Below are 19,747 nucleotides of genomic sequence, written 5' to 3'. Positions count from 1 at the left end.
GACGGGGCTCATTGCCTTCTTGAATCATGCAGAAACGGGCAGCGTTTAAGTAATGTAATTGATTCTGTTGGAAAGGGGAGAAATTGTGCTTTACAATGGCATTGACATTTTTATTTTTTATTTATTTATTTCATTTCACCTTTATTTAACCAGGTAGGCAAGTTGAGAACAAGCAAAGCAGTTCGACAGATACAACGACACAGAGTTACACATGGAGTAAAACAAACATACAGTCAATAATACAGTATAAACAAGTCTAGATACAATGTGACAGTCAATATGTGACAGTCAATAAGTCAATATACAAACATTACAGTTGATCTGGAAGTAGTACGTTTTAGGGGGCGCTAAAATAAGGGCAATTGTTCGGACCAAGGCGAGGTACGAGTTTAGGTTAACTAACTGACTAACTTATTGTTGTTAGCCAGCTATAATATGGCAAGTACAAATTCAAGAACATTGAGACAAAACTTGGAACGACGTAGTCCTAGTGTATAATAAAATGAAATATAACGATTTTAAAAAAACACAACATTAAAAAAAAACTAGTTTGATAATAGGTAATTAGTAGTTTGTTGAACATCTGTTCGTTAGTACATTAAAAGCTATGTTTTATATATATACGCCACCTACAATTGTCAGTGTTAACAAGGCAACGACTCCATAAAAGTGTCCTCCTACAACTCCCATCCACCTCCCTCCCGGAAGGGACATCCCAGGGCCAAACACAACTGTTTCCCCCCCTCTGAGACTGTCCTCCGGTGGATTATGCCACAACATTGATATCAAATTGAAATACATTTAAGGTAAGTGAAAGACTGACTTGAATTCTCACTTGTAGACAATAATGGTGTGACTTTTGTACAGTTTGTAAGCAGCAGCACACGATGAAATACCTCGTAGGATAGCTAAAACAGTTGGCTAATGCTACCTAGCTAGCCCTGCTACTGGCTAGTTTCTAGCCTCTTCCTCTATTATCCAGTTAACTAATGCTACCTAGCTAGCCCTGCTACTGGCTAGTTTCTAGCCTCTTCCTCTATTATCCAGTTAACTAATGCTACCTAGCTAGCCCTGCTACTGGCTAGTTTCTAGCCTCTTCCTCTATTATCCAGTTAGCTAATGCTACCTAGCTAGCCTCTTCCTCTATTATCCAGTTAACTAATGCTACCTAGCTAGCCCTGCTACTGGCTAGTTTCTAGCCTCTTCCTCTATTATCCAGTTAACTAATGCTACCTAGCTAGCCCTGCTACTGGCTAGTTTCTAGCCTCTTCCTCTATTATCCAGTTAACTAATGCTACCTAGCTAGCCCTGCTACTGGCTAGTTTCTAGCCTCTTCCTCTATTATCCAGTTAGCTAATGCTACCTAGCTAGCCTCTTCCTCTATTATCCAGTTAGCTAATGCTACCTAGCTAGCCTCTTCCTCTATTATCCAGTTAGCCCATAACATTGACAGTCCGATGAGGGCATCAGAACAAGCTGTGATAAAGCTAGTGTGTGTGTGTGTGTGTGTGTGTGTGTGTGTGTGTAATTTACTAATGTTAATTTTCTCAACTCCTACGTTGTTTAATCGTTGTAAAGTTTTTATAATAATTGTAATAAATGTAACAGTGTGTGTGTGTGTGTGTGTGTGTGTGTGTGTGTGTGTGTGTGTGTGTGTGTGTGTGTGTGTGTGTGTGTGTGTGTGTGTGTGTGTGTGTGTGTGTGTGTGTGTGTTAGTGAGAGCCCTTCTGGTTGTAAATTATAGCCAACGTTAGCTAGTTATAGAGTACGTTGCCAAAGAAGCAGCTGGCTAGCGCAGATTAAAGGTGATCGCATATGTGCCAACAACTGATTATATCAGATAGTTAGCTAGTGATTAGTCAAAGGTCACAGAATCAAATGGTGTGTGTTTAAAAATAAAAAAAAAAAAAATCGTGTGAACAATTTTCCTAATTAACATTATCCCTGTCTGTCACAACACAAGATGGGATTCTGGCTTCTTTTCTCAACTTTCTAATTTAAAAAAAGGAAGTATTTTCTCAACTCCTACTCGCCAAGTTTACTAATGTAGCATCATCGGTCGTTGTAAAAAGTTTTTTATAATAATTGTAATAAATGTAACAGTTGGACAATGGATGAAGATTCCAAAAATTCCTAAATAAAATGGGAGTTATATTGGAAAGACACCAAGAGATGACAAATATTTACACCCTATTTACACATATATATATATATATATATACTGTACAGTTAAATTAGATCTATAGAAATAGGTCATATTTACACAAATGTAAATCACCAATGATCTGTACAAATAAGTACCAATCCACAAATGTAAACCACTATCCACAAAGGGCTGCAGGTAGCCTAGTGGTTAGAGCGTTGGGCTAGTAACCGAAGGGTTGCTAGTGGTTAGAGGGGCTGCAGGTAGCCTAGTGGTTAGAGGGGCTGCAGGGAGCCTAGTGGTTAGAGGGGCTGCAGGGAGCCTAGTGGTTAGAGGGGCTGCAGGGAGCCTAGTGGTTAGAGGGGCTGCAGGGAGCCTAGTGGTTAGAGGGGCTGCAGGGAGCCTAGTGGTTAGAGGGGCTGCAGGGAGCCTAGTGGTTAGAGGGGCTGCAGGGAGCCTAGTGGTTAGAGGGGCTGCAGGGAGCCTAGTGGTTAGAGGGGCTGCAGGGAGCCTAGTGGTTAGAGGGGCTGCAGGGAGCCTAGTGGTTAGAGGGGCTGCAGGGAGCCTAGTGGTTAGAGGGGCTGCAGGGAGCCTAGTGGTTAGAGGGGCTGCAGGGAGCCTAGTGGTTAGAGGGGCTGCAGGGAGCCTAGTGGTTAGAGCGTTGGGCTAGTAACCGAAGGGTTGCTAGTGGTTAGAGGGGCTGCAGGTAGCTTAGTGGTTAGAGCGTTGGACTAGTAACTGAAGGGTTGCTAGATCGAATCCTGAGCTGACAAGGTAAAAATCTGTCATTCTGCCCCTAAACAAGGCAGTTAATTAACCCACTGTTCCTAGTCCGTCACTGTTAATAAGAATTTGTTCTTAACTGACTTGCCTAGTTAAATCACTATCCACAAGCGCAATTCACTATTCACAAACATTTGTATGTGTAAATCGATATATTGCTCTGTACATTTTGTTATGACTGCAGACATGCGGGTCATTTCCAAGGGCCTTAAGTAAAATGACTGCCACAAAGATTAGCACAAGAGTTATGCACAAACATGACAGATAAGGAAAACCTGCAACTCCATATTTGGAGGCTCTTGGGTCACCTGACAAAGTTCTCATGCATAATCTTCATTTAACTAGACAAGTCAGTTTAGAACAAATTCTTATTTACAATGACAGCCTACCCCAGCCAAAACCTAACCCGGAGGACGCTGGGCCAATTATGCGCCACCCTATGGGACTCCCAATCACGGCCAGCCTGGAAACAAACCAGGGTCTGTAGTGATGCCTCTGAGATGCAGTGCCTCAGAGCCACGCGGGAGCCCACACCGCTTGCTTTTTATGTGCGAGTGTTGCAAAATAAATAAATGTTCACATTATTCTTTCATTGCATCCAAACTGCTCGTGCACGTCTATAAACATCTGCATCGCCAGGCGCTAAAATGTTGATGCGCTGCAAGGGTGTTTATATCCCGGGACAAATTTAGCTAGCAACAGCAAAGTAGCTTGCTAAATTACCCATGAATGTTTAATGTTTTTTTTTTGTGATTTTAACGCACCGTCTCGACACTTACAGTACCAGTCAAAAGTTTGGACATCTACTCATTCCAGGGTTTATTTTTACTATTTTCTACATTGTAGAATAATAGTGAAGATGTCAAAACCATGAAATAACACATAATAACACATAATAACACGTAATAACTAAAAAAGTGTTAAACAAATCAAAATATTTTATATTTGAGATTCTTCAAAGTAGCCACCCATTGCCTTGATGACAACTTTGCACACTTGGCATTCTCTCAACCAGCTTCATGAGGTAGTCACCTGGAATGCATTTCACATAAAATGTTATTGGGCACATACATGTGTTTAGCAGGTGTTATTGCGGGTGTAGGGAAATGCTTGTGCTTCTAGTTCCGACAGTGCAGCACTATCTAACAAGTAATATCTAACAATTTCACAACATTACCCAATACACACACCTCTAAAGTAAAGGAATGGAATTAAGAATATATAAATATACGGACGAGCAATGTCAGAGCGACATAGACTAAGATATAGAATACAGTATGTACATAAGAGATGAGTAATGCAAGATATATAAACATTATTAAAGTGGCCAATGATTTCAAGTCTGTGTATATAGGCAGCAGCCTCGCTGTGCTAGTGATGGCTATTTAACAGTCTAATGGCCTTAAGATAGAAGTTGTTTTTCAGTCTCTCAGTCCCAGCTTTGATGCACCTGTACTGACCTCGACTTCTGGATAATAACGGGGTGAACAGGCAGTGGCTCGGGTGGTTGTTGTCCTTGATCTTTTTCAATTAACAGGTGTGCCTTGTTAAAGTTCATTTGTGGAATTTCTTTCCTCCTTAATGCGTTTGAGCCAATCAGTTATGTTGTGACAAAGTAGGGGTGGTATACAGAAGATAGCCCTATTTGGTAAAAGACCAAGTTCATATTATGGCAAGAACAGCTCAAATAAGCAAAGAGAAACGACAGTCCATCATTACTTTAAGACATGAACGTCATGCAATCTGAAAAAATGTCAAGAACTTTGAAAGCTCCATCAAGCGCTCTGATGAAACTGGCTCTCATGAGGACCACCACAGGAAAGGAAGTTACCTCTGCTGCAGAGGATAAGTTCATTATAGTTACCAGCCTCAGAAATTGCAGCCCAAATAAATGCTTCACAGAGATCAAGTAACAGACACATCTCAAATTCAACTGTTCAGAAGAGACTGTGTGAATCAGGCCTTCGTGGTTGAATTGCTACAAAGAAACCAGTACTAAAGGACACCAATAAGAAGACTTGCTTGGGCCAAGAAGCAATGGACATCAGCCCAGTAGAAATCTGTTCAATGATTCCAAATGTGAGGTTTTTGCTTCAAACTGCCATGTCTTTGTGAGACGCAGAGTACGTTAATGGATGATCTCTGCATGTGTGGGTTCCACCGTGAAGCATGGAGGAGGTGTGAGGTTGTGGGGGTGCTTTGCTGGTGACTCTGTCAGTGATTTTTATTTAGAATTCAAGGCACACTTAACCAGCATGTCTACCACAGCATTCTGCAGTGATACGCCATCCCATCTGGTTTGCGCTTAGTGAGACTATCATTTGTTTTTCAACAGGACAATGACCCAACACACCTTCAGGCTGTGTAAGGGCTATTTGACCAAGAAGGAGAGTCAATGCTGCATCAGATGACCTGGCTTCCACAATCACCCGACCTCAATCCAATTGATGTTTGGGATGAATTTGACCGCAGAGTGAGGGGAAAAGGAGCCAACAAGTGCTCAGCATATGTGGAAACTCCTCCAAGACTGTTGGAAAAGCATTCCAGGTGAAGCTGGTTGAGAGAATGCCAAGAGTGTGCAAAGCTGTCATCAAGGCAAAGGGTGGCTACTTTAAAGAATCTAAAATATATATTTTGATTTGTCCACTTTTTTTTTTACTGGTATGGTACATGCTGTCTAGACCGGGCGCGCGTGCGTATGCATGCTGATTTTGTCCATCCACACCAGACGCAATCAGGACACGCAGGTGGAAATATCAAAACAAACATTCATGCCAATTTAGCTAGCTAGCTTGCTGTTGCTAGCTAATTTATCCTGGGATATAACCATTGGGTTGTTATTTTACCTGAAGTGCAGAAGGTCCTCTACTCTGACAATGAATCCACTGATAAAAGGGTAAACCGAGTTTGTTTCTGGTAATCTCTCCTCCTTCAGGCTTCTTCTTCTTTGGACTTTATATGGCAGTTGGCAACCAACTTTAAGGTGCATTACCGCCACCAACTGGACAGGAGTGTGAACTTCCAGTTCATCTTTCAGTCACCCACGTGGGTATATGCTCCTAAAAACCAATGAGGGTGTAACGCGAGCGCTGTGCTTAGCATGTTAGCGTTCTTATAGAATCAACGGAAAGACAATATATTCCATTGAGCCCATTTCACCCATTCCCAGGGTGTGTTTGACGGGTCATTAGAAACATTTCCGCGGTCGTAATGTTAACGGGGGGGCGACAGGCACAAGCAAAGTGTGTTAACGCGAGTGTTAAAGAGCCGCAGGGGTAAAATGAAAGCAATTGGATACAGCGAGATTCAAGTGGATTTTAGCACTCTTAACACGGGGAATAGATGGCTGAAAAAGACAGACCCTCGGGTAGGCGGGGAATGCCCGTTGCTATACTAATGTGACAGACATGACTAAAATAATACAAGCCCACAAGTTGTCTTTCACCTATTCCTCCCTTTTAAATCAAATGCAGATGAGGAAAGGAAGCCACTTTAGACTGAGATGCTGGATAAATAAAGGTTAAATAATATATATTTTAAAGCATCTGTATATCCAGGGCATCTCATGGTATTAATGCGGCTTTTTTTTTTTTTTAGCCCCCCCCCCATCTATAACCCAGCTCTTGGAGACAGGCCTTGTGGCCATGGCGAAAGACCCGTTGGGTGAAGCTGGTCTTCATTTTGATGAACTCAACAAGCTGCGGGTGCTGGAACCAGAGGTGGACCAGAAGACCAGGGAGCTCAAAGAGGAGTGTGACGACTTTGTTGACAGTAAGAGCATTCCATGTAGCTTCTGTTCTGTGTCCCAAATGGCACCATATTCCATATTCCACAAAATTATTGCACTATATAGGGAATAGTGTGCCATTTGGACTGTACCTTTGGTGTTAAGTTTCATGACTTTCATAGAATACTCGCACACTGTCTTAATGTTAAAACTGTGTTCTTCAAATGTTGTTGACACCTAATTTACCAAATAGTGTTTTACTAACTTTCGTGCATTTTTTCAATACATAGAAATCGGCCAGTTTCAGAAGATAGTGGGTGGTCTCATCGAGCTGGTGGATGAATTGGCTAAAGAGGCAGAGATGGAAAAGATGAAGGTAAAGGGTTGTGAGTTTCTTAGTCCATCTTGACAGGGCTCAGACACACACACCGATGCCGACATACTTTTTGTTCACTCATTCAAAGTCAATTGTTTTTAAAGTGTCAAGTCAGATCAACGTGACCGCTGGCTCTACAATCTGCAAGCAATTTCAGGTTGAAAACAAAACGGTGTACTTTGACTGCTAGCTAGCTAGGCCACTGAGTACACTTGCTGCACTTTTCTGTGGGAATGACTGAGTGCTTCTTATCTGGGTGAACAACATGCTGCTGCACTGCCCTCCTTCTCCAAGGCTATTGGAGCCAGGAACCTGTTGAAGTCTGTGGCCAAGCAGAGGGAGGCCCAGCAACAGCAGCTCCAGGCCCTGATAGCAGAGAAGAAGATGCAGCTGGAGAGGTAACACTTGTAGCCTGGTCCCAGATCGGATCTCGCTAGCCTGGTCCCAGATCGGATCTCGCTAGCCTGGTCCCAGATATGTTTGTGCTTTTGCCCAATCCATTGTCAAGCCAAACATGTTTGGGAGGACAATTCCATAAGGAGTTGGCAAGAGTGCAGAAACAGACTGGCACCCAGGCTATATTAAAGAGACTAGAAACAGAATAGTAGCCAGGCTATATTAAAGAGACTAGAAACAGAATAGTAGCCAGGCTATATTAAAGAGACTAGAAACAGAATAGTAGCCAGGCTATATTAAAGAGACTAGAAACAGAATGGTAGCCAGGCTGACTAGTTTAAAAAATAATATTGTACTGAGGACAGCTGGTTGGTAAAATGTGCCTCTAGGGCAGAAACTAACGTGATTGGTCAAATGTATTAGGCAAGAAATATATGACTGAGGTCAAGTCTGTTTGTGAAATCAATAACGATGTGGAAATCTATTCAGTTAGTGTCTCATTCTCAGTGGTTGACCTTAAAGTCAGTCAGTCAGTTAATTACTGGGGTTTAATTAAGTTTTGTGTTTGTTTGTAATCTATTCCAGGTATCGCATTGAGTACGAAGCTCTCTCCAAAGTGGAGGCTGAGCAGAATGAGTTTATCGAACAGTTCATTCTGCAGAAATAAGGCCCGACGTGTGTGTTCGTGTGTTAGTGACCATGTTTCCAGGGTGCCCGTATTGTTTTCTATGGGTGATAACCACTACACTGTGGGTTAACGGGAATCACTCATCTGAACACAACCTCTCTTACACTTCACAAGCAATCCAAAACTGTTCCAACTAAAACACGGGTTTGGCCCAGACACCAACAGACAGACTACATGCAAAATTAGAAGAAACTTTATAACACCATCAAATGTCCCTCACGAGCAGGTGTCTAAGTGACAATCCCCCCTATTTTTAGCATTTAAGTGTTGGAATGCTTCAATATAGTTCAAACCTGAGGCTCTATAGATGTCACAACTTTCACAACACTACAGTATGTCAGTCAACCAAATGGGGTAGAAAGCTATTTATATATGAAGGAATTTATTTATACTATTTAATACTGAATAATTACTCTGTATAGATTAGTTTTATTACCTTTTTCTACAAGTGGAAAAACAAAAGTACAGTATGTGCATGTTACTGTACATTTCAGGATTTTGAAAACAATTTTATTTTTTTCTGTGTTGCCCCTCCCCCCCCTCCCCATTTGTGTCTTAGTTCTGTTTTACATCTAAGGTACGAATATGTTCATGGTTTTATCATTTCACCTTTGTCTGTGGTACTACAGCAACACATGTATCCTCAGGTGGCTTATTGGAGTTTCAGGCCAGTGTATACAAACAATTTTTAAAAGTAATGTACATTATTTATGTTTACAGTAAATATCATCCTCCTCTGCATTCATCTTATCCATGTTAAAAGTTAGTAAACCAGCTTAGTGGACCAACTTCATCAAAAGATGAGATATATACTTGAAATAAAGGATTTGCATTTTGATTCTCTTGGGTGTCCAATATTCTTGGCTATCGCTAATCTGTGACGATCAAAACCATATGAATTGTTATGAATGTTTAACGTACCTATGTGGTTTATTGACTTGAAATGTACCAATTGACAATTCATCACTTGAGGGGAAAAAAATCACTATGAAAATTAGTACTGTAGACGAAGAGGTATGATAGCCTGGACAGACTGCCGGGTAACAGTACAGTGTATTACAGAATGTACAGGTGGATTAGTAGCCCGAGTGCTAATCTGTTTGTGCCATCAAACCAAACAGGTGACAAGGACAGCAATGGAGTTGGACAATAGCACAAACAGACTAGCACTCAGGCTAGAAATGAGTGTCTTTTTATTTGATCTTCTTGGCCTTAGCTGAGCCCTTCCCTCCCTGAGTGTTGGTGTTGTAAGCTGAGCTGAAGAGCATTGTGAACAGCAGCATCAGAGGAATCAGGAGGTACGGAGCGTAGATGGCTGCCAGGGTGTAACGCTCCTTCTGGGTCTGGGGGCCAGGGTGGGGCTCTGTGGGGAAAGGGTAGTAGAGGATGTGGGCTAGGATGGGGACCAGGGTGGTGACTACGTGGGTGGAATACACAATGGCTGGAGTCCTGATCCACTTGCAGCCTCCTGGAAGAGAGGATGGTTGATGGAACAGAATTAGGTTGATTCCCTCCAGTGTTATGACAGACTTACCTGCCTTTTTGTCATGTCTGATTTTTATGACAACGTCTGTGTCCTATTCCCTATATAGTGCACTACTTTTAGAATCAGGGCCCTGGTCAAAAGTAGTGGGACACAGGGTGTCATTTGGGATACATATACTGATAGAGGGGTGTTAAGGAATGGGCGTCCGCTAGAGGTCACACTTGAGTTACACAACTATAACGTGCCAAATCAAAGGTATTTTGCAACATGGGCTTTTATGTTGTAACTCCAAATACCACTTTTTTTTTTTTTTTTTTTTACATTAGTTTGCTAGACATTATTTTTCGTCCTAAATGACAGCCTATTGCCCATGTAGTGCGTGAGTTTTGCCCTCTTTCGTCCAAAGTACTGAACTAAAGGGAAAAGGGTGCCATTTGGGACGAATCCCATTGTTATCTGACCTTTCAGGAAGGCGTATGCAGCTATGGGGAAAAAGGGTGTTTGAACCAGAGCTTCGCAGAAGATGAAGGACTTGAACCAGGTGGGGGGATCCAGCATCATGGGGTCTCTGAACTCAGCCCCATACCATCTCAAAACATCTTTCAGCTGTAAAATATATATATATTTTGTAAACACTCAATGTTGCATCACTATAGGCACATTTGGTTCTTACAAGTGATTTCCAACATCCCACTCCAAAATAAATATGGGGATATGACGCAGTCACCGTCACCCACTACAACCTTTACTTCAAGGACCTACTACTACACACGAGTCAATTAAACATGTCAAATTTAACGTCGTTAACGTTACCTGTTGCGGATACATCTGCGCAGGAAGCAACGCTTGAAGATCAATGAATAATGTAATAGGAATGTGAGAAGCAAAATAAAAGACAAATATAATTTCTAATATACGAAGAATACCCATATTGAATCAAAGGAAAGACACACCAAAAATATGAACAGCTATCTCTTAAGCTTTAATTGAGATGTAAATCGAGAACGCATGCGAATTTCACAACGTTGAAAGGAAAAGGGGGATGGGCTTGTGTCGTGACAGCGCACGTTGGATGGTTCGATTCTATTGGCCCTTTTGCTTGGTTGATCTGGCTGAGGGGCGGTACTGAATAAGGACCAGGAATTACTTCAAGCCTAGGGAGGTTTGATTGATCGAATTGAACCAGGCGCTATAGCGTTAAAGGACACGTCATTTTAGCGCGACACTCAATGCTTCATTGCTGTGACTCGCTTGCTGGTTGAGATTTCTGATCATGTTAGGCTGCGTTTCATTTAATTTATGTCGATTTGATCGCGGGGGAAGCAGTAGTAATGTCTGCCGTTTTCGGGTTGGCTATTTGTTTGAAGTGTATTAGTCCATAAATAAATCTATTTGCCAAAATTCGTCATCTCTCCCATGTCTTATTCGACAAGTAGTTGTTCTGAAATGTTTATTGCTTGCCTACATTTTACTCCGTCCTCTATGTTTAATATAACACACATACATTAATTATTCATTTCGGGTTGCCTACGTGAAGTTTGTTCTATAGAAAGTATTTGACTAACCACAAAATCAAGGGAATTAGAAGGGGGGGATTTCGGCAAGGCTATTTTCTTGCCTTGTTGACTTATTGACTTGATTATTAACATCATTCTTAGCTAAGTGGTATAAGTCGTGTGTTTCAACGGACATAGTTGATTCTGTGCATCTACTCCGATTTCAGAGCACTCACTCAGAATAATTGATGAATTTAGAAATGCTGGGCTGGACAACACCCGTTGATTATGGCCATTGTCAGTAAACGTTGGCAAAAAAGAGAAATAGAATTGTTGCTTGCAGCACAGTTACAGTCAGTCACCAATGCTCTGGATAACATGAAAACAGCCTAACCAGCTCTGCTAGCATTTACAAGCATTTCACTACACTCGCATTAAAACATCTGCTAACCATGTGTATGTGACAAATAAAATTTGATTTGCCAGGGAAAGTAAAATGGTCAGAGTGAGGTGTTCTCTCATTTGTGTCTGGAAGTAGCCAGTTAGCTTGGCTGCTGTTGAACCCACGGATCAACCCTACTCCTCGGCTAGTGTGCGCACACTGAATGCTCTGAGAGCAAAACGCTCTGAATTTACAAACGGACAATCCGACAAAGGTATGGATTTACGAACTTCAAGAGGGAACTCTGGGACTCGACATTTAATTTACGAACATGCGAAATGCTATGCTAACAAGCTAGCAAGAGGTTGCATAGCAACAGCATCAACTTCCGGTAGACAGGCAAAGCTCTAGTACGCTCAACTGAAACAATTCTGTTTGTTTACAGTATACTAAAATGAACTAACACTATATACTCATTAAGTATGTAGTATACAGCATGTACAGCTACGGAGAAATGCTACCAAGACTGGGTGTTCTAACTGTAATGACTTGAATGAGGTCCCTGAGAAAAAGCGTCAACAGGGAAGCAAGCCCACCAGGTAGAGGTAGTGATGTCAAGAAGAGTTGCAAGGCCCCCTGAGAAGAACATTATGGTTGAGGTAGCTATAACACTATAACGTTACCTCTATCATTTTTATAGCTAGAACGCTGTCTAATTTCTGAGACATTGACTCTTGCTATATTAACCAGCAGCTTATACAGCCGTGGATTACCATTGCATTTCTATCAGAAACCTGTATGCATGGTGGTGGTATATGTTTGGAATGTTTCTGATCTATGCATGAATGCACTGTTGCACTGTCCAGAACGTGTGTGTGCCACACCTAGCCCCCACACTCACTGTAGTAAAATACTTGTATTTAAACGTGCATTTTCATAATATAGGTCTAATGACTGCTCCATATTATTTTGCAGGTTGTCATTACATACGACCCACAATTGAATCATTCAAAACCAAGAGTTGCTTTCCCTGATAACAAGGAGTGGAAGCAGAAGAGGAAGGTAATTGCTTGAGAATTTCCGGGAATGATTTAATAACTTGGCAGTGAGCGACGTGGCCTTTGCAAAGTTAGCCTTGACACCGTATCCCAAGAAATCAGAAAGCAGATTGTAAAGAAAATGGAAGCTGAGGCCAAATCATATGCATTCCTGTTTTTTTAACCTTGCATCTTGAGTAGTACCTCGTTGGAGAATATGAAGGCTTTTTCATATGAAGCGTTGTATGATGAATTGTCCAGGAAGACACCATTGTTTTATACTACCATCAATACTGCAACAGGTGGTTCCTGCTGCCTCTGACACCCTACTACTGCTACCTCCGACCCCCTCCTACTGCTACCTCCGACACCCTCCTTCTGCTACCCCCGACCCCCTCCTACTGCTAAACCAACGGAAGAGAGGAGGAATATGAGGAAGAGGCTGAAATAGAGATGGATGGTCCAGTGAAGGAAAGAGAGGAGGAAGACTGTGGTCCAGTGGAGGAAGAGATCGGTAGACTGGGGTCCAGTGGAGGAAGAGAGTGAAGGAGAGGAGGAAGAGGACCAATAGTCCAGGGAGAGATGGAGAGAGAGGAAGAGAGAGACCAATAGTCCAGGGAGAGATGGAAAGAGAGGAAAAGGGAGAAGGTGGACTCGGATGAAAGAGATGAGGAGGACTGATGAAAGGGAGGAAGAGGACTGATGAAAGGGAGGAAGAGGACTCTGATGAAAGGGAGGAGGACGACTGATGAAAGAGATGAGGAGGACTGATGAAAGGGAGGAAGAGGACTGATGAAAGGGAGGAAGAGGACTGATGAAAGGGAGGAAGAGGACTGATGAAAGGGAGGAAGAGGACTCTGATGAAAGGGAGGACGAGGACTCTGATGAAAGGGAGGAAGAGGACTCTGATGAAAGGGAGGAGGAGGACTGATGAAAGGGAGGAAGAGGACTCTGATGAAAGGGAGGAGGAGGACTGATGAAAGGGAGGAAGAGGACTCTGATGAAAGGGAGGAAGAGGACTCTGATGAAAGGGAGGAAGAGGACTCTGATGAAAGGGAGGAAGAGGACTCTGATGAAAGGGAGGACGAGGACTCTGATGAAAGGGAGGAAGAGGACTCTGATGAAAGGGAGGACGAGGACTCTGATGAAAGGGAGGACGAGGACTCTGATGAAAGGGAGGAGGAGGACTGATGAAAGGGAGGAAGAGGACTCTGATGAAAGGGAGGAAGAGGACTCTGATGAAAGGGAGGAAGAGGACTCTGATAGAACAGTGGAAACTGAAAACATTGGAATGAACCTGTGAGATTAGAGAATGTTTCAGAGAGGATGTCTGGAGATTACAAATCAAGGCCAAGGCTACATCTCTGAACAAGGCCGGGACAATAGTAGTTCACAAAACGATAAAACCTTTGAACTGTACTTAATGGTCATAATATGGTCATAAATATGACATGACACATATACTGACATCTTGAGTCCATGTGCAGGGGTACGAGGTAGTTGAGATAGATATGTACATGTAGGTAGGGATAGTTGAGGTAGATATGTACATATAGGTAGGGATAGTTGAGGTAGATATGTACAGTTGAAGTCGGAAGTTTACATACACTTAGGTTGGAGTCATTAAAACTCGTTTTTCAACCACTCCACACATTTCTTGTTAACAAACTTTAGTTTTGGCAAGTCGGTCAGGACATCTACTTTGTGCATGACACAAGTCATTTTTCCAACAATTGTTTACAGACAGATTCTTTCACTTTAATTCACTGTACCACAATTCCAGGGGGTCAGAAGTTTACGTACACTAAATTGACTGTGCCTTTTATCAGCTTTGAAAACATCCAGAAAATTATGCCATGGCTTTAGAAGCTTCTGATAGACTAATTGACATAATTTGAGTCAATTGGAGGTGTACCTGTGGATGTATTTCAAGGCCTACCTTCAAACTCAGTGCCTCTTTGCTTGACATCATGGGAAATTCAAAAGAAAATCAGCCAAGACCTCAGAAAAAATATTGTAGACCTTCACAAGTCTGGTTCATCCTTGGGAGGTACCAAGTCTGGTTCATCCTTGGGAGGTACCAAGTCTGGTTCATCCTTGGGAGGTACCAAGTCTGGTTCATCCTTGGGAGGTACCAAGTCTGGTTCATCCTTGGGAGGTACCAAGTCTGGTTCATCCTTGGGAGGTACCAAGTCTGGTTCATCCTTGGGAGGTACCAAGTCTGGTTCATCCTGAAGGTACCACGTTCATCTGTACAAGCAATAGTATGCAAGTATAAACACCATGGGACCACGCAGCCGTCATACTGCACAGGAAGGAGACGCGTTCTGTCTCCTAGAGATGAACGTACTTTGGTGTGAAAAGTGCAAATCAATCCCAGAACAACAGCAAAGGACCTTGTGAAGATGCTGGAGGAAACAGGTACATAAGTATCTATCCACAGTAAAACGAGTCCTATATCGACATAACCTGAAAGGCTGCTCAGCAAGGAAGAAGCCACTGCTCCAAAACCGCCATAAAAATGCCAAACTACGGTTTGCAACAGCACATGGGGACAAAGATCATACTTTTTGGAGAAATGTCCTCTGGTCTGATGAAACAAAAATAGAACTGTTTGGCCATAATGGCAGCATCATGTTGTGGGGGTACTTTGCTGCAGGAGGGACTGGTGCACTTCCCAAAATAGATGGCATCATGAGGCAGAGAAAATTGTGTGGATATATTGAAGCAACATCTCAAGACATCAGTCAGGAAGTTAACGCTTGGTCGCAAATGGGTCTTCCAAATGGACAATGACCCCAAGCATACTTCCAATGTTGTGGCAAAATGTCTTAAGGACAACAAAGTCAAGGTATTGGAGTGGCCATCACAAAGCCCTGACCTCAATCCCATAGAACATGTGTGCGCAGAACTGAAAAAGCGTGTGCGAGCAAGGAGGCCTTACAAACCTGACTTAGTTACACCAGCTCTGTCAGGAGGAATGGGCCAAAATTCACCCAACTTATTGTGGGAAGATTGTGGAAGGCTACCTGAAACGTTTGACCCAAGTTAAACAATTTAAAGGCAACGCCACCAAATACTAATTGAGTGTATGTAAACTTCAGACCCACTGGGAAAGTGATGAAAGAAATAAAAGCTGAAATAAATCATTCTGTCTACTATTATTCTGACATTTCACCTTCATAAAATAAAGTGGTGATCCTAACTGACCTAAGACAGGACATTTGTACTCTGATTGAATGTCAGGAATTGTGAAAAACTGAGTTTAAATGTATTTGTCTACGGTGTACATAAACTTCTGACTTAAACTCTACATATAGGTAGGGATAGTTGAGGTAGATATGTAACTACAGGTAGGGATAGTTGAGGTAGATATGTAACTACAGGTAGGGATAGTTGAGGTAGATATGTAACTACAGGTAGGGATAGTTGAGGTAGATATGTAACTACAGGTAGGGATAGTTGAGGTAGATATGTAAATATAGGTAGGGATAGTTGAGGTAGATATGTAACTACAGGTAGGGATAGTTGAGGTAGATATGTTAATATAGGTAGGGATAGTTGAGGTAGATATGTAACTACAGGTAGGGATATTTGAGGTAGATATGTAACTACAGGTAGGGATAGTTGAGGTAGATATGTAACTACAGGTAGGGATATTTGAGGTAGATATGTAACTACAGGTAGGGATATGTAATATGTAACTACAGGTAGGGATAGTTGAGGTAGATATGTTAATATAGGTAGGGATAGTTGAGGTAGATATGTAACTACAGGTAGGGATAGTTGAGGTAGATATGTAACTACAGGTAGGGATAGTTGAGGTAGATATGTAACTACAGGTAGGGATATTTGAGGTAGATATGTAACTACAGGTAGGGATAGTTGTGGTAGATATGTAACTACAGGTAGGGATATTTGAGGTAGATATGTAACTACAGGTAGGGATAGTTGAGGTAGATATTTGAGGTAGATATAACTACAGGTAGGGATAGTTTAGATATGTAGGGATAGATATGTAACTACAGGTAGGGATAGTTGAGGTAGATATGTAACTACAGGTAGGGATAGTTGAGGTAGATATGTAACTACAGGTAGGGATAGTTGAGGTAGATATGTAACTACAGGTAGGGATAGTTGAGGTAGATATGTAGGGATAGTTGAGGTAGATATGTAACTACAGGTAGGGATAGTTGAGGTAGATATGTAACTACAGGTAGGGATAGTTGAGGTAGATATGTAACTACAGGTAGGGATAGTTGAGGTAGATATGTAACTACAGGTAGGGATAGTTGAGGTAGATATGTAACTATAGGTAGGGATAGTTGTAGATATGTAACTACAGGTAGATAGTTGTAGATATAACTAGGTAGGGATAGTTGAGGTAGATATGTAACTATAGGTAGGGATAGTTGAGGTAGATATGTAGGGATAGTTGAGGTAGATATGCACATATAGGTAGGGATAGTTGAGGTAGATATGTACATATAGGTAGGGATAGTTGAGGTAGATATGCACATATAGGTAGGGATAGTTGAGGTAGATATGTACATATAGGTAGGGATAGTTGAGGTAGATATGTACATATAGGTAGGGATAGTTGAGGTAGATATGTACATATAGGTAGGGATAAAGTGACTAGGCAGCAGGATAGATAATAAACAGCAGCGTATGCAATGAGTCAAAAGAGGAAGTGCGAAAAGGGTCAAAGCAGATAGTCCGGGTAGCTGCTATTGGTTAACTATTTATTGACTCATCACATAAGCTGCTGTAACTGTTTATTATCTATCTATGCAGAGGTAGATAGATTATTTTTATTTTTATTTTATTTCACCTTTATTTACCCAGGTAGGCTAGTTGAGAACACCTTTATTTAACCAGTTAGGCTAGTTGAGAACAAGTTCTCATTTGCAACTGCGACCTGGCCAAGATAAAGCATAGCAGTGTGAACAGACAACACAGAGTTACACATGGAGTAAAAAATTAACAAGTCAATAACACAGTAGAAAAAAAGGGGGAGTCTATATACAATGTGTGCAAAAGGCATGAGGAGGTAGGCGAATAATTACAATATTGCAGATTAACACTGGAGTGATAAATGATCAGATGATCATGTACAGGTAGAGATATTGGTGTGCAAAAGAGCAGAAAAGTAAATAAATAAAAACAGTATGGGGATGAGGTAGGTAAAAATTGGTGGGCTATTTGCCGATAGACTATGTACAGCTGCAGCGATCGGTTAGCTGCTCAGATAGTTGACCTGCCCGCTTGACCCTATCCCCTCCTCTCTTCTCCAGACCATTTCCGGAGACCTTCTCCCTTACCTCACCTCGCTCATCAACTCATCCCTGACCGCTGGCTACGTCCCTTCCGTCTTCAAGAGAGCGAGAATTGCACCCCTTCTGAAAAAACCTACACTCGATCCCTCCGATGTCAACAACTACAGACCAGTATCCCTTCTTTCTTTTCTCTCCAAAACTCTTGAACGTGCCGTCCTTGGCCAGCTCTCCCGCTATCTCTCTCAGAATGACCTTTTTGATCCAAATCAGTCAGGTTTCAAGACTAGTCATTCAACTGAGACTGCTCTTGTCTGTATCACGGAGGCGCTCCGCACTGCTAAAGCTAACTCTCTCTCCTCTGCTCTCATCCTTCTAGACCTATCGGCTGCCTTCGATACTGTGAACCATCAGATCCTCCTCTCCACCCTCTCCGAGTTGGGCATCTCCGGCGCGGCCCACGCTTGGATTGCGTCCTACCTGACAGGTCGCTCCTACCAGGTGGCGTGGCGAGAATCTGTCTCCTCACCACGCGCTCTCACCACTGGTGTCCCCCAGGGCTCTGTTCTAGGCCCTCTCCTATTCTCGCTATACACCAAGTCACTTGGCTCTGTCATAACCTCACATGGTCTCTCCTATCATTGCTATGCAGACGACACACAATTAATCTTCTCCTTTCCCCCTTCTGATGACCAGGTGGCGAATCGCATCTCTGCATGTCAGTGTGGATATCAGTGTGGATGACGGATCACCACCTCAAGCTGAACCTCGGCAAGACGGAGCTGCTCTTCCTCCCGGGGAAGGACTGCCCGTTCCATGATCTCGCCATCACGGTTGACAACTCCATTGTGTCCTCCTCCCAGAGCGCTAAGAACCTTGGCGTGATCCTGGACAACACCCTGTCGTTCTCAACTAACATCAAGGCGGTGGCCCGTTCCTGTAGGTTCATGCTCTACAACATCCGCAGAGTACGACCCTGCCTCACACAGGAAGCGGCGCAGGTCCTAATCCAGGCACTTGTCATCTCCCGTCTGGATTACTGCAACTCGCTGTTGGCTGGGCTCCCTGCCTGTGCCATTAAACCCCTACAACTCATCCAGAACGCCGCAGCCCGTCTGGTGTTCAACCTTCCCAAGTTCTCTCACGTCACCCCGCTCCTCCGCTCTCTCCACTGGCTTCCAGTTGAAGCTTGCATCCGCTACAAGACCATGGTGCTTGCCTACGGAGCTGTGAGGGGAACGGCACCTCAGTACCTCCAGGCTCTGATCAGGCCCTACACCCAAACAAGGGCACTGCGTTCATCCACCTCTGGCCTGCTCACCTCCCTACCACTGAGGAAGTACAGTTCCCGCTCAGCCCAGTCAAAACTGTTCGCTGCTCTGGCCCCCCAATGGTGGAACAAACTCCCTCATGACGCCAGGACAGCGGAGTCAATCACCACCTTCCGGAGACACCTGAAACCCCACCTCTTTAAGGAATACCTAGGATAAGATAAGTATTCCCTCTCACCCCCCCTCCTCAAAAGATTTAGATGCACTATTGTAAAGTGACTGTTCCACTGGATGTCATAAGGTGAATGCACCAATTTGTAAGTCGCTCTGGATAAGAGCGTCTGCTAAATGACTTAAATGTAAAATGTAAAAATGTAATGTTTGAAGTTGGTGAGGGAGATAAAAGTCTCCAACTTTAGCGATTTTTGCAATTCGTTCCAGTTGGGTGTTGCCATCGTGACCAGTGAACTGAGATAAGGCGGAGCTTTACCTAGCATGGACTTGGAGATGACCTGGAGCCAGTGGGTCTGGCGACGAATATGTAGCGAGGGCCAGCCGACTAGAGCGTACAAGTCGCAGTGGTGGGTGGTATAAGGTGCTTTAGTGACAAAACGCATGGCACAGTGATAAACTGCATCCAGTTTGCTGAGTAGAGTGTTGGAAGCAATTTTGTAGATGACTTCGCC

At 42.9% G+C, this 19,747-nt stretch overlaps 2 protein-coding genes across 4 annotated transcripts; one reads left to right on the top strand and one right to left on the bottom strand.

The window, feature by feature from the left end:
* The first annotated feature begins 684 nt into the window (after positions 1-684).
* LOC123992487 (intraflagellar transport protein 20 homolog) lies at positions 685-8,951 on the top strand. Of its 3 annotated transcripts, none has more exons than XM_046293653.1 (6): positions 700-806; positions 5,262-5,473; positions 6,524-6,697; positions 6,944-7,029; positions 7,324-7,427; positions 8,011-8,951. In XM_046293653.1, exons 2-6 carry the CDS (start codon positions 5,434-5,436, stop codon positions 8,090-8,092), a joined length of 486 nt encoding a protein of 161 aa, XP_046149609.1. In that variant the 5' UTR covers positions 700-806; positions 5,262-5,433; the 3' UTR covers positions 8,093-8,951. The 3 variants fall into 3 exon arrangements, with proteins under 3 accessions (XP_046149610.1, XP_046149609.1, XP_046149611.1); XM_046293655.1 differs by lacking the exon at positions 5,262-5,473 and adding an exon at positions 6,194-6,195 and having other exon boundaries at positions 720-806; XM_046293654.1 differs by lacking the exon at positions 5,262-5,473 and having other exon boundaries at positions 685-806.
* On the bottom strand, positions 8,291-10,641 carry tmem97 (transmembrane protein 97). The gene is made up of 3 exons (XM_046293652.1): positions 10,413-10,641; positions 10,061-10,205; positions 8,291-9,581 (listed from the first exon to the last, which is right to left on the bottom strand). Exons 1-3 carry the CDS (start codon positions 10,527-10,529, stop codon positions 9,307-9,309), a joined length of 537 nt encoding a protein of 178 aa, XP_046149608.1. The 5' UTR covers positions 10,530-10,641; the 3' UTR covers positions 8,291-9,306.
* Between the last annotated feature and the right edge of the window lie 9,106 nt (positions 10,642-19,747).

Source organism: Oncorhynchus gorbuscha, linkage group LG13 (assembly GCF_021184085.1).
Source record: "Oncorhynchus gorbuscha isolate QuinsamMale2020 ecotype Even-year linkage group LG13, OgorEven_v1.0, whole genome shotgun sequence".
Classification (NCBI taxonomy): domain Eukaryota; kingdom Metazoa; phylum Chordata; class Actinopteri; order Salmoniformes; family Salmonidae; genus Oncorhynchus; species Oncorhynchus gorbuscha.
Note: the sequence above shows the minus strand (reverse complement) of the source record. Positions and strands in the feature narration are given on the sequence as shown.

What these genes read in the sequence shown, in the direction of transcription:
- LOC123992487 (XM_046293653.1), top strand. Translation starts at nt 5,434, where the DNA reads ATGTGGAAACTCCTCCAAGACTGTTGGAAAAGCATTCCAG. An exon ending in GTGTGACGACTTTGTTGACA is followed by an intron (nt 6,698 to 6,943) that starts GTAAGAGCATTC and finishes TTCAATACATAG; the next exon opens with AAATCGGCCAGTTTCAGAAG. An exon ending in AAGAAGATGCAGCTGGAGAG is followed by an intron (nt 7,428 to 8,010) that starts GTAACACTTGTA and finishes AATCTATTCCAG; the next exon opens with GTATCGCATTGAGTACGAAG.
- tmem97 (XM_046293652.1), bottom strand. Translation starts at nt 10,529, where the DNA reads ATGGGTATTCTTCGTATATTAGAAATTATATTTGTCTTTTATTTTGCT. An exon ending in CGCAGATGTATCCGCAACAG is followed by an intron (nt 10,206 to 10,412) that starts GTAACGTTAACG and finishes TATATTTTACAG; the next exon opens with CTGAAAGATGTTTTGAGATG. An exon ending in TGCATACGCCTTCCTGAAAG is followed by an intron (nt 9,582 to 10,060) that starts GTCAGATAACAA and finishes CCTCTCTTCCAG; the next exon opens with GAGGCTGCAAGTGGATCAGG.